Here is a 14,071-nt window from a genome sequence, read left to right as displayed (position 1 = left end):
TTCGGGTGATGAAACTGCGTATGAGAAACTTACTGAGCAGATTCACTTATGCAGTGATGAATATTGTCCCACTCCCGCATGTAAACATATTGTTTCACGCCTTACTATGTATGAGAGTTCTCCAAGGGAAAAGTGTAGATTCAAATTGGTTTAGGTCATGGCCCCCGGAGGTAGGATGGGGCCACAATAGAGGATTAAAGTTTTACATGAAGATATAGCGGAAATATCTTCTCCAGAACCACTGGACCAATTTCAACCAAACTTGGCACAAATCATCCTTGGGTAAAAGGGATTCAAGTTTGTTCAAATGAAGGGTATGCCCCTTCAAAGGGGAGATAATCACAAAAATGCAAAAATAGGGTGGGATTATTTAAAAATATTCTTATCAAGAACCACTGGGCCAGAAATGCTGAAATTTACATGAAAGCTTCCTGACAGTGAAGATTCAAGCTTGTTAAAATCATGGCCCCTGGATGTAGGGTGGGTCCATAATATAGATGAAATCTATTGATATGAAAGGGCATATCTGTCTACAAGGGCATATGATGATTAATGAATTTATAGTCAAGTTTAATAATTTTAAAGGGTTTTTACCACGATTTTTATTGTTTATAAATTTATATGAAAATGTGGTGTTTTGAATCATGCTATTATTATTTTTTCGATATAAAGTGTGCTTTAGTGATTATTTTGTATCGAAAGAGCAAAAAGCCAGATATGCATATTCTCGTTAGAGATTTTTGCGCCATTAGTATGTGATGTCATACGTGTCAATCGCGGTGAAGCGAGCAAGCATGAAAACGTTTAAACAAGTTGTGAACAGCACATACAGCAGGCTAGTGATACAAAATGGAGAGATTCAACAGATACAAGTCCCATTATATTGTGTTGTACATTATATAGCTGTAATAATCAGCACAAAAAAGAAGAGTTTCTTTACTTTTACCAATGAGGCAAGTCAGAGAAATTTTGTGAGCTTAGAACTAAATTTAGAAATACTTCAAGCCTACGGAAAACCATCTTCAATGACGAACTTACATATTGCATTCTAACCCATTTAATTCATGATATCAACATTTCTGTTTACAAATTAATAGGCTCGTTGTCCTTCAGACTGGACATAATCAGAGACTGCCTACAGTTTGAGAACTCTTATAGCCTACCAGGTATTGAGGCAATCAGTGAAGTTGCCACGGGTCTGGCAACCACAGAAATTTCTGTATAGTATACACTTTTTATATATATGCACCTTTGATATCATATGCAACAATATATTGTCCCCCCCCCCCCCCCCCCCCCCCCGCTTGAAGATTTGAGTATTGACACCGTGTACGAAATGACTACACGGTCTATCAGACTATCCCTACCCCCCCCCCCCCTATTAAAAAAGTAAGAAAATGAAAAGGTTGAAAAAATGCCAGTTAATATTCGTCAAAAATGCTGACATGCGGCAGCTTTATTTTTAAAAAATGACAGTGCATGCCAACGTGGTGAAAAAAATTTGCAACAATATAATGACAGCCCCCGCCCCCCTATATTTTTTTAAAGTAATGAGAGGGACGATTATAAGGTAGACAGTGGCGGATTTAAGTGGGGCGCAGCTGGCGCCGCCCCTCCCCCCCCCCCCCTAAAATTTCAAATTATATGTAAATCGTGGTATCTTGTTTAGAAAAATGTACTAAATGATAGAAGAAGCAATAATTTCTTTCACTCCCAGAGAAATAAATGACAAAATCTTTTGATTTCTTGAATTACTTGATTATGAGAACTTAGTTTTTTTTCCAAAAACCCTTAAAATTTGTGTCATCTTATTAATTTCACCTTATTAAAAATTGTAAAATATAGTACAAATGACTAAATAGGAGACATATTTCAAGCCCTATAAAATCTGTAAAATCCAGGAGCTTTCGGGGGCTTTGCCCCCTGGACCCCCACCGGGGCTTTGCCCTGGACCCATTGGGGGCCTCAAGGTGGCCCTCAGACCCCATGCCTCATACAGTGGCGCCCCCTTAACTGCAATTCCTGGATCTGCCCCTGGTAGAGGTTACGACTATTGGCCCAATCTCCCCCCCCCCCTCTCTCTATCCCGCCCTCTTAAACACACACTATACGATTTAAGAAGTCGATAGATTTTCATCAGATTGTTAATTTTAAAATCCGGTTGCCCCTCCCCCCTTTGAAAAATACAATTAAAAATTAAATCGATATCAGTAAATCGACTGTTTCCTTCGAATTTCTTTAAGATTTGGCTCAGCAGCAGATTCAAATATGTATGGCGGAATATTAAAATACTAACGGGATGTCATCGATGTCGGAACATTAACTATCCATTCTGTATAATTTATGACTTTCAATAGAATCTATTCACACACACATACATAGCTGCTGCAGCACATTGACACGTATGACGTCATGACGTATCACGTGACTAGATAGCTCATTAATGACGATTTGAGAAGCGGAAGCTTTGAATATATGCAGATAAAATGCATGTTTGTATCAATTATTGGGAGTAATGAAACAATATAACAGAAGAAACGTGATTTATTAAGGTTACTCCTTCTAATTTTAATTACATTAAAAATCGTGGTAAAAACCCTTTAAAAGTTTGATGAATAATGAATTCTTAATCAGGTTACCTTTGAAAAGTTTTTTCTGAACCAAGCTGCTTGTATAATGATAATTTTGCTCAAACTTGTTTATTGCTAGGAACAGCTGCTCAGGTGAGCAATATGGCCCATGAGCCTCTTGTTTTTTTAGTTATGTCGAAAATTTTTCACTCATATTGAATTCTCACTAGCTGTAGGTGAATTACCACAAATTTAGACCTATGATTAGTGCTCAGAGCCATAGGAGTGAGGGGTTTTTGTCATGCCAATGCCTGCCGCTATACGGGACCTCTGTTTTTAAGGTCATATCTGAAAGACCCTTCATTCTTTTAAGGTCATATCCAAAAGACCCAAGATTCTCACTTCTAAATGCGAAGCGTTTGGCAAAGAGCAATCACTGCCTATTATAACGTCTTAGGATGGCACTAGCGGGGCTGAAACTCATGACCTGGTAATGATCGAAGCAAACGCTCTACCACTGAGCTACCACAACTGGTGTTTAAGTACTTAGTCATGTAGGATATGGGGATTTTAAATTTTTACTAGGAAGCAATGGGAAATGAGTGCCACTGAAACTAAAAACAAAGTGTGGTGATAGCTACTTTGCCTAGTTTGTATCAATAGTATGATATTGACATGTTTGTGTATGAATTTTGTAGACTTACTCAAAAGATGAATTGATAAACAACCTGAAGAAGGACATTGAGGATTTGCAGGAACAACAGAAAGATACCGTCAGAAAGGTAAGTTTTAGTAGACAACATGATATCAGGAACTAAACATCATTTTCTAATGCAATATGATTATTAGTCCTCTACCGACAAAGTCTAGGGGACTTTAGGTTTGCGCTCCGTCTATCTGTCCGTCAGTCAAGTTTTCTGCACTTTTTTTCTCTGTTCTTGTGGATATTTATTTTATATTTGGTATGTGGATTTGCCATAACAAGTTACAGATCAAGTTTGAATTTTGTCTAGGTCCGTTGATTTTTCACATAGTTATGGCCCTTGGACTTAGAAAAATAGCACTAATTATCAGTTTTCCGGACTTTGTTTGGTTGTGCTTGCAGATATTCATTTGATATTTGGTACATTGCTTTGCCATAACAAGTTACAGATCAAGTTTGAATTTCATATTGGTCCGTTGATTTTCCATTAAGTTATGGCCCTTGGACATAGAAAAATAGCATGAATTGTTAGTTTACATCCAAGTTTCTTATCTCTGTAGATAAGAATTAAGAATACTACACTCATTAAAACTTCTAGCATAGTAATACTACAATATAGATAAATTATTCATGATTATCTACATGTCACAGTTTATTGACTTGGTTAAAGACCTAAACCTAATTATAAATTTGTCTTTTTTCTTGGTCTAGTCTCTACTTGAATAGTAGTTGATTTCCAATCATTCCTATCCTGGTTCCCCAATTTTCCCTTTTACCATAACCTACATAATGAACTTTGAATATTGTTGTGGTACAGTGATTTTTGCAACCGGTAGGGGACTATGTATTGCCATGCAGTACTCTCAGAATGCTTGTTCTCCATAAATTTCTATTTACATTAATTTTGTTGTGAAATTAATTTCAGGAGGTGGTTAGAGATGACACCATCCAGAAATTGAATAACGAGATTGGAGAGTTGAAGGGCAAGCACCAGGAAAAACTGGAAGGTGTTCAACACCAAGGGGAGACTATCAGGAAATTACAGGAATCACTCAGAAAGAGCCATGTAGATCTGGACGCTGTCTGCAAATATTTTGATGAAGAGGTCAGTCTTGTGCTAGGTTTTCAGTACTTCTGACAAGTATAAATAATCATTGTGTTGAGGTTATTTAAAAACTACTATTTCTAAAATAGGTCAGAAGAAGAGATGAGTGCATTGAACAGCTACAGGAGGACCTTGAGGAATCCAAAGCTCAGCACAGTGTTTGTTACAATGAGGTTTGCTGAGTTTTTTAAAAACAATAAAAGATTTCACTGATTGATAGGTCTTGTAAGAAGTCAGAATATTGACATGGTGACTTGGTACCAATGTTTTAGATCACAGTTCAAGATCAAACAACTTCAAATGTACATTCTCTCGAATATTACATCCGTCAATTAATGAGGGCTCCAGTAGGGAACATGTATTGCTTATGCAAAATTCTCAGAATGCTTGTTTGAAGTTATAATCAATTCAATTACTTCAAATAATTAAAATCTTCAATTCTGTAAATGAAATAATGATATCATTAATTCAATTGATGCACACAGTAATTCATTGAGAGAGAGAGAGAGAGAGACTTATAATTAGAGATATTTTCAATTCAACATATCCACAATTGAATTAATGATTTCTTTTCCTGAATTATTGTTTTCTTTAAAAGAAGTGATGCACGCATTCATTCCTTATGAAAAAGTATTATAAATAAACAGACATATCTTCAATCAAATTAAAGTGATCAAATCAATTATACCAAGCTGATACAGCCCCTCCACTTATATTGATGTTGATGATATTGAACTATCTGTTATATTGAAATTAAAATAAATCCCCCAGTAGCAATATTTATTTATGTAGTTCAACATTGGTTATATTGAACTTTAGATATAATGAACAATTCAGGTCGGTCCCCTGAATTTCAATATATCTGGAGTAGACTGTATATAAAATGGTAGCACCATCAACATATTATGCACTTGGTCATGTAGGTTTGGATTATGTACTTGATCATGTAGAATATGGAGATTTTCAATTTTACTGGGAAGTAATGAAAAATGAACTCTACTGAAACTAAAAAAAAAAATGATGATAGTTACTTTGCCTATTTTGTATCAATAGTATGATATTGACATGTTTGTGTATGAATTTTGTAGACTCGCTCAAAAGATGAATTGATACACAACTTGAAGAAGGACATTGAGGATTTGCAGGAACAACAGAAAGACACCGTCAGAAAGGTTTGTCTTTAGTAGACAACATGATATCAGGAATTAAATATCATTTTCTAATGCAATATGATTATTCTCCATAAATTTCTATTTACATTTTGTTGTAAAATTAATTTCAGGTGGTGGTTAGAGATGACACCATCCAGAAATTGAATAACGAGATTGGAGAGTTGAAGGGCAAGCACCAGGAAAAACTGGAAGAAGTACAAAAGATAGGGGAGACTATCAGGAAATTACAGGAATCACTCAGAAAGAGCCATGTAGATTTGGATGCTGTCTGCAAATATTTTGATGAAGAGGTTAGTCTTGTGCTAGGTTTTCAGTACTTCGGACATGTGGAAATAATCATCGTGTTGAGTTTATTTAAAAACTATTGTTTTTAAAACAGGTCAGAAGAAGGGATGAGTGCATTAAACAGCTACAGGAGGACCTTGAGGAATCCAAAGCTCAGTACAGTGCTTGTTACAATAAGGTTTGTTTATGTTTTTATCAAAACTATAAAAGATTTCACTGATTGATAGGTCTTGTAAGAAGTCAGAATATTGACATGATGACTTGGTACCAATGTAATTTATTAAGCGAGAGAGAGAAACTTACGATTAGCAATATTTTCAATTTAACATTATTCAACATTCATATTTTCAATACTGAAACTAAAAAAAGTTTGGTGATAGCTACTTTGCCTATTTTGTATCAATAGTATGATATTGACATGTTTGTGTATGAATTTTGTAGACTCACACAAAAGATGAATTGATACACAACCTGAAGAAGGACATTGAGGGTTTGCAGGAACAACAGAAAGACACCGTCAGTAAGGTTTGTCTTTAGTAGACAACATGATATCAGGAATTAAACATCATTCTCTAATGCAATATGATTATTCTCCATAAATTTCTATTTACATTTTGTTGTGAAATTAATTTCAGGTGGTGGTTAGAGATGACACCATCCAGAAATTGAACAACGAAATTGGAGAGTTGAAGGGCAAACACCAGGAAAAACTAGAAGGTGTCCAACAGCAAGGGGAGACTATCAAGAAATTACAGGAAGCACTCGAAAAGAGCCATGTAGATCTGGACGCTGTCTGCAAATATTTTGATGAGGAGGTTGGTCTTGTGCTAGGTTTTCAGTACTTCGAACATGTGGAAATAATCATTGTGTTGAGTTTATTTAAAGACTACCATTTCTAAAACAGGTCAGAAGAAGAGATGAGGTTATTGAACAGCTACAGGAGGACCTGATGAAATCTCAAGCCCAGTGCAGTGCTTGTTACAACGAGGTTTGCCAAGTTTTTTAAAACAATAAAAGGTTTCGATCACTAATACGCTGGTTTTGAGATATGTCCGAATTATTTCCCTTTGGAGAACTCTCGTACATTATGTGAGACGCGAAACAATTTGTTTACACACAGGAGTAGGACAAATATGTATCACTGCATAAGTGAATGTACAGTGGAGCCTCGTTAATCCGGACACTTTGGTTCCCAGCAAAATCGTCCGGATAAATGAAGCGTCCGGATAACTGAATCGCATATTTTCTATCTTTACCTAAGTAACCAGTATGCTTACTTTATTGATGCATTGTGAATTAAACACATTCTATCACTGGATTAACCATTTGCATTAGTAAAAAAAAATATAATAATGTTAACATTTACATGCATTTCAAAGCACTAAAATTGAAATATACGTGTGCAGTGTATTTGCCTATGCTTACATTGTACATGTATATTAGCACTATAAATCTACAAAACTGTGTACCATATGCACTAAAACAAATAATGAAGCACTATATGCAACTATAAATAAATAAATCATTAGTAACTAACAAAATCATTTACACTTCAAACATTTCATCACACTTTTACTTCTTAAAGAGGCCGGTCTTTCCATATGTAACGATTTATGGGTTCGGCGGTCTGTTAAAACAATCTTCATCGTCCAAAGTTGATTTAAGAATTTCGTGTTTATCATGTCAGTTAACTGACATATCATCACACACCACCTAATTTAAGGGAAGTGCTGACAGGGCACAGGCAATCGCTTCAATTACACAGTTTGGCTTGTTTTCTTTATAATTTACGACTTGCTAAAATTGGCCGACACAGACCTTCCCTCAAAAAAATTACCGTCCAGATTAACGGTACAATTTTCAATGCATTTTAACGTTGTGTAGTAAGAAATGACCGTCCGGATCCGGAACGCGAATTTCCAGATTAATGATGCAAAATAATGTATAAAAATTTTGTTCCCTAGAAAAATCGTCCAGTAGGTGAAGCGTCCGGATTATTGAGGCTCCACTGTACTCAGTAATTTTTTCCCATACACTGTTTGATAACCCGAATTCAACTGAAACACAAACTAAGTAAGTGATAGGTATTTAGGCAGTAATATTAAATACAGAGAATTCTTTATCATTTTATGTTATTTCGTTGGTCAAAAGTACCATATCTAAGATATTACTTGCAAATATGACATTGTTTTTATGTTTCCACTTTAGTAAAACATTTCTTTTGACAGTATTTTGTATTTCCCAAACTTACATATTTAAAGAGAAGCTGCTTTTAATACATTTCATCATCTTCCTTGTTGACTGTAGGTCCACTCTGTCCCACTTAGGCATTCAAAGTTCCACTAAATGCACCTCCTACACAGAAGAGTTCGTATCTCAAAACTGGCATATTAATAGGTCTTGTAAGAAGTCAGAATATTGACATGGTGACTTGGTACCAATGTTTCTGGTCACAGTTCAAGATCAAACAACTTCAAATGTACATTCTCTCGAATATTACATTCAATTAATGAGGGCTAGAGTAGGGGGACAAGCATTGTTTATGCAATACTCTTAGAATGCTTGTTTGAAGATATCATCAATTCATTTGATGTGTGCAACAATAAAAAAAATTACTTCAAATAATTAATATCTTCAATTCTTAATTATTGCACGCATTAATTGAATTCATGGTACATGTAGCATTCATTATTCTGAGGAATTCACTGATTCACAATATAATTGAATTAGTGCTCTCCTTGAAATAATGATAATCATTAATTCAGGTGATGCCCACATCAATTGAATTATTACTCTCTTTTATTGAAATAATGATACCATTAATTTAATCAATGCCCAGGCATAGTATTTGAATTATTTGCTCTCTGTAATTGGAATACATGTAATGATATCATTAATTCAATTGAGGCACACAGTAATTCATTAGGAGAGAGAGAGAGAGAGAGACTTATAATAAGAGATATTTTCAAATCAACATATCCACAATTGAATTAATGACTTTTTAAATTGAATTGTTTTCTTTAAAAGAATTGATGCACGCATTCATTCCTTATGAAAAAGCATTGTAAATAAATAAACATATCTTCAGTTGAATTTATATAATGGTAGCACCATCAACATATGTACTTGATCATGTAGGATATGGAGATTTTCAATTTTTATCGGGAAGTATTAAAAAATGAACTCTACTGAAACTAAAAAAAAGTTTGGTGATAGCTACTTTGCCTATTTTGTATCAATAGTATGATATTGACATGTTTGGGTATGAATTTTGTAGACTCACACTAAAGACGAATTGATACACAACCTGAAGAAGGACATTGAGGGTTTGCAGGAACAACAGAAAGACACCGTCAGAAAGGTTTGTCTTTAGTAGACAACATGATATCAGGAATTAAACATCATTCTCTAATGCAATATGATTATTCTCCATAAATTTCTATTTACATTTTGTTGTAAAATTAATTTCAGGTGGTGGTTAGAGATGACACCATCCAGAAATTGAATAACGAGATTGGAGAGTTGATGGGCAAGCACCAGGAAAAACTGGAAGGTGTCCAAAAGCAAGGGGAGACTATCAGGAAATTACAGAAAGCACTGAACCATGTAAATCTGGATGCTGTCCGCAAATATTTTGATGAAGAGGTTAGTCTTGTGCTAGGTTTTCAGTACTTTGGACATGTGGAAATAATCATTGTGTTGAGTTTATTTAAAAACTACTATTTCTAAAACAGGTCAGAAGAAGAGAGGAAACCATTAAACAGCTACAGGAGGACCTTGAGGAATCCAAAGCTCAGTACAGTGCTTGCTACAAGGAGGTTTGCAGAGGTTTTTTTTAAACAATAAAAGATTTCACTGATTGATAGGTCTTGTATGAAGTCATAATATTGACATATTGAATTGGTACCAATGTTTCTGATCACAGTTCAAGATCAAACAACATCAAATGTACATTATTCTGTGGAATTCACTGATTCAAGATATAATTAAATTAGTGCTCTCTCTAACTGAAATAATGATATAATTCAGTTCATGCACACAGTAATTCATTGAGAGAAAGAAACTTGTAATTAGAGATATTTTCAATTCAACATATCCACAACTGAATGAATCATTTCTCTTACTGAATTGTTGTTTTCTTTAAAAGAATTAATGCACGCATTCATTCCTTATGAAAAAGCATTGTAAATAAATAGACATATCTTCAATTGAATTAGAGTGATCAAATCAATTATACCAAGCTGATATATAGAATGGTAGCACCGCGCCATCAACATATTATGTACTTGGTCATGTAGGTTTGGATTATGTACTTGTTCCTGTAGGATATGGAGATTTTCAATTTTTACTGGGAAGTAATGAAAAACTCTACTGAAACTAAAAAAAGTTTGGTGATAGCTACTTTGCCTATTTTGTATCAATAGTATGATATTGACATGTTTGGGTATGAATTTTGTAGACTCACACAAAAGATGAATTGATACACAACCTGAAGAAGGACATTGAGGGTTTGCAGGAACAACAGAAAGACACCGTCAGAAAGGTAAGTTTTAGTAGACAACATGATATCAGGAACTAAACATCATTCTCTGATGCAATTTGATTATTCTCCATAAATTTCTATTTACATTTTGTTGTAAAATTAATTTCAGGTGGTGGTTAGAGATGACACCATCCAGAAATTGAATAACAAGATTGGAGAGTTGAAGGGCAAGCACCAGGAGAAACTGGAAGATGTCCAACAGCAAGGGGAGACTATCAAGAAATTACAGGAAGCACTCAGAAAGGGCCATGTAGATCTGGACACTGTCCGCAAATATTATGATGAAAAGGTTATTCTTGTGCTAGATTTTCAGTACTTCAGACATACGGAAATAATCATTATGTTGAGGTTATTTAAAAACTACTATTTCTAAAACAGGTCAGAAGAAGAGATGAGGTTATTGAACAGCTACAGGAGGACCTGATGAAATCTCAAGCTCAGTACAGTGCTTGTCACAACGAGGTTTGTCACGTTTTTTAAAAAGAAAAGATTTCACTGATTGATGTCTTGTAAGAAGTCATAATTAATATTGACATTGTGAATTGGTACCAATGTTTTTGGTCACAGTTCAAGATCAAATAACATCAAATGTATATTATTCTGTGGAAGTCACTGATTCAAGATATAATTAAATTTGTGCTCTCTATAATCAAAAAAATGATATCATTAAATCAATTGATGCCCATGGTAATTGAATTATTTGCTCTCAGTAATTGAAATAATGATATCATTAATTCAATTGATATACACAGTAATTCATTAATAGAGAGAGAGAGAGCGGAGAGAAAGAGAAACTTATTAGCTCACCTGAGCTGATAGCTCTATTGAGCTTTTCTGATCGCCTGTTGTCCGTCGTCCGTCCATCTGTAAACTTTTTCCATTTTCGACTTTTTCTCCAGAACCACTGGGCCAATTATAACCTTACTTGGCCAAAAGCATCCTTGTGTGAAGGGCTTTCAAGTTTGTTCAAATGAATGGCCATGCCCCCTTCAAAGGAGAGATAATCAAAAAATGCAAAAATAGGGTGGGGTCATTTAAAAATCTTCTGAAAATTGACTGGCCAGAAATGTTTACATTTACATATACATTTTATATAAGCTTCATGACATAGTGCAGATTCAATTTTGTAAAAATCATGGGCCCCGCGAGTAGGTTGGGGCCACAATAGGGATCAAAGTTTTACATGTGAATATATAGGAAAATCTTTAAATATGAGCCAAGGTGTCTAAGGTGAGTGATGTGGCCCATGGGCCTCTTGTAGTTAGAGATATTTTCAATTCAACATATCGACAATTGAATTAATGATTTCTTTAACTGAATTGTTGTTTTCTTAAAAAGAATTGATGCACACATTCATTCCTTATGAAAAAGTATTGTAAATGAATAAATATATCTTCAATCGAATTAAAGTGAGATCATCAAATCATTTATACCAAGCTGATATATATAATATTCTGACGAAGAGGTTAGTCTTGTGCTAGGTTTTCTGTACTTCGGACATGTGGAAACAATCATTGTGTTGAGGTTATTTAAAGACTATTTCTAAATTAGGTCAGAAGAAGAGAGGAGTCCATTGAACAGCTACAGGAGGACCTGATGAAATCTCAAGCTCAGTTAACACATCGCATGTTACAACGAGGTTTGTTTATGTTTTTCATCAATGTAAACAGTGGTGTTTCAATCATCGATTATAATAAAAAAATCAGTGGATTGTTGGCAAATTCTAAGCGCTCAATTATGAAAATTTTATTCCAATTAATCGGTTTTTAGATTTTGTTTTCTCAACGACTGTAGTTTTTGAAGAATATTCCTGCTATGACCTATCTAGTAACCTAAAAGTTTTGTTTATCATAATGACGGAGCACTCGAAAGCAAAAGTCTCCATACACGGGGAATAAAGCATGTTCGCTTGGTCAGATACTGAGATAGATGTACTTTGATTCAGGGGTATAAACGAAGGACCATTATGAAAGAAAATCTTGATACTAGCAAAGCCATGTGTGAATTACGCAGATAAAAACTGCTTCCAAAGGCCACTGTTTACTCTGCATGTGCATATTGTGTTTTCAGTTTGTGAAAATAAATCTCTTTTAATTTATCTGTTTTAATATTGTTTTTAATTACAGCTTTTGGAGACACAGAATGACATCGTGCATGAACCAGACCACGGTGTGAATGAATGGAATGACGTGTTGATGTACAATCTCATCATGGTAGCATACACTGGTTAAACTGCCCTTCACTATCACCAAGTCCTTCCATGTCGAAGACCATAATGCTCCTTCTGCCGGATTGGCAGTGTTGAAAAAAACGCATGACTGTCACTGCTGTCGAGATGAAATCTCGACTCGTCCGTAAACAGAACTTCCGCCTAATCTCTGCTAATGAAACAATGATGGCTCCTACACCAGGCTAACCTCACAACACAGTGACGCCAGAATAGAACAGGATGGAGAGCAGGACAACGAGGACGGATGTTGACTTCTCGCAATCTATTCCTTACGGTACGAGAACTTATCCAGGGATGCTTCTAGCGGTCAAAGAAGCCGATTGGAATGATTATGTAAATATGATGTCCATATACATGTATCATGCTGTGACGTCACGCGGGCGTCCTAATCGTGAGCGGTCCCAAATGGTGCCACTTTGCTGATATTGTCTCCATAAAGCATTTACAGTGTTAATATGAACCCCAAACTGCCTTGTCACATCGCTTTGAGACATTCCAGCTTCCAACATCCCAATAGGATGCAAACAATCATTTTCATTCATGCAAGGCATCTCTCAATTAAATTTTTAATACAAAAACCAGTGTTTTTTTGTTTCAATACATTGAATACTGTCAAGAAATTCTAATCGATTACAAAGCACTTGTCGCTTAGGCTCGAAACTCCAGAAAAACCTGCTGTCAAGGCGAATCGAACACGATCGATATTCAACAAATTGAGAATCGAACATGTGTTTAGTAGATTAAAGAGCAATCAAAGAATACCTTTATGTTTTTATTTAACTTTTAAGTATACACAGTTTCTTTTTTCCACTAGTATATATGAATTATATTTTCAAAATTACCGTCTCATTGTCAATTCCAAACAAGTCTTAAAGTTGGTCAAAGTTGAGTTGTAATGAAAACAAAGCACATAATATTATGGGACAAGATAGTATGTTGAGACACTATACCAAGTTTAAGGAAAATCCATATATATATTGGGTATACATATTAAAAACCATTGCAATGTTCCACCAGAAGTGTATGATTATTTCCGCTTGCCATGGACCTTACCTGGATAACAGTGAATGCCCGGGACAATTAGTTCGGACATGTTAATTAGGTGTTTATCTAGGTGGTCAGCACATTGCAGCATAGTGAAGGAAGGAGTTCTCCATTGATGATTCTAACATCACTGTTTTGTAAGTGATCGGACACAAAACCTTCATGTTGAGAAACTTAAATCTCAGCTCAGTGCTAGAAGACAAACATAATGTGAATGAGAAGTGGAAAATATTACTGGCATCATTACAGGTCCATTGAAGAAAGCCAATCTGACACATCTTGTGCAGTATGTTCTATCAAAGACAATACACGCACACCCTTAAATTAAGTGATCTATTTACAAGTTAGAGAAGATGCACGTTATTAGGCACTGCTGGTAAACTGTTAATGCTATGTTGAATTTATGTAATAGTTTTTAA

At 35.1% G+C, this 14,071-nt stretch overlaps 1 protein-coding gene across 1 annotated transcript in view; it reads left to right on the top strand.

Annotated features, from left to right (window-relative positions):
• Positions 1 to 13,180, top strand: part of LOC125659631 (interaptin-like) — a 29,926-nt gene extending 16,746 nt beyond the window's left edge. The window contains exons 14-30 of the mRNA XM_056142914.1: positions 3,269 to 3,352; positions 4,199 to 4,378; positions 4,468 to 4,551; positions 5,467 to 5,550; positions 5,661 to 5,840; positions 5,930 to 6,013; positions 6,277 to 6,360; positions 6,471 to 6,650; positions 6,740 to 6,823; positions 9,113 to 9,196; positions 9,307 to 9,480; positions 9,570 to 9,653; positions 10,295 to 10,378; positions 10,488 to 10,667; positions 10,757 to 10,840; positions 11,930 to 12,017; positions 12,505 to 13,180. Coding sequence (XP_055998889.1) covers positions 3,269 to 3,352; positions 4,199 to 4,378; positions 4,468 to 4,551; positions 5,467 to 5,550; positions 5,661 to 5,840; positions 5,930 to 6,013; positions 6,277 to 6,360; positions 6,471 to 6,650; positions 6,740 to 6,823; positions 9,113 to 9,196; positions 9,307 to 9,480; positions 9,570 to 9,653; positions 10,295 to 10,378; positions 10,488 to 10,667; positions 10,757 to 10,840; positions 11,930 to 12,017; positions 12,505 to 12,524 — 1,842 coding nt within the window. The 3' untranslated portion in view covers positions 12,525 to 13,180. The remainder of the gene's footprint in view (positions 1 to 3,268; positions 3,353 to 4,198; positions 4,379 to 4,467; positions 4,552 to 5,466; positions 5,551 to 5,660; positions 5,841 to 5,929; positions 6,014 to 6,276; positions 6,361 to 6,470; positions 6,651 to 6,739; positions 6,824 to 9,112; positions 9,197 to 9,306; positions 9,481 to 9,569; positions 9,654 to 10,294; positions 10,379 to 10,487; positions 10,668 to 10,756; positions 10,841 to 11,929; positions 12,018 to 12,504) is intronic.
• Positions 13,181 to 14,071: the final 891 nt, after the last annotated feature.

The sequence above is a fragment of the Ostrea edulis genome, chromosome 1, assembly GCF_947568905.1.
Source record: "Ostrea edulis chromosome 1, xbOstEdul1.1, whole genome shotgun sequence".
Taxonomy (NCBI): domain Eukaryota; kingdom Metazoa; phylum Mollusca; class Bivalvia; order Ostreida; family Ostreidae; genus Ostrea; species Ostrea edulis.
Note: the sequence above shows the minus strand (reverse complement) of the source record. Positions and strands in the feature narration are given on the sequence as shown.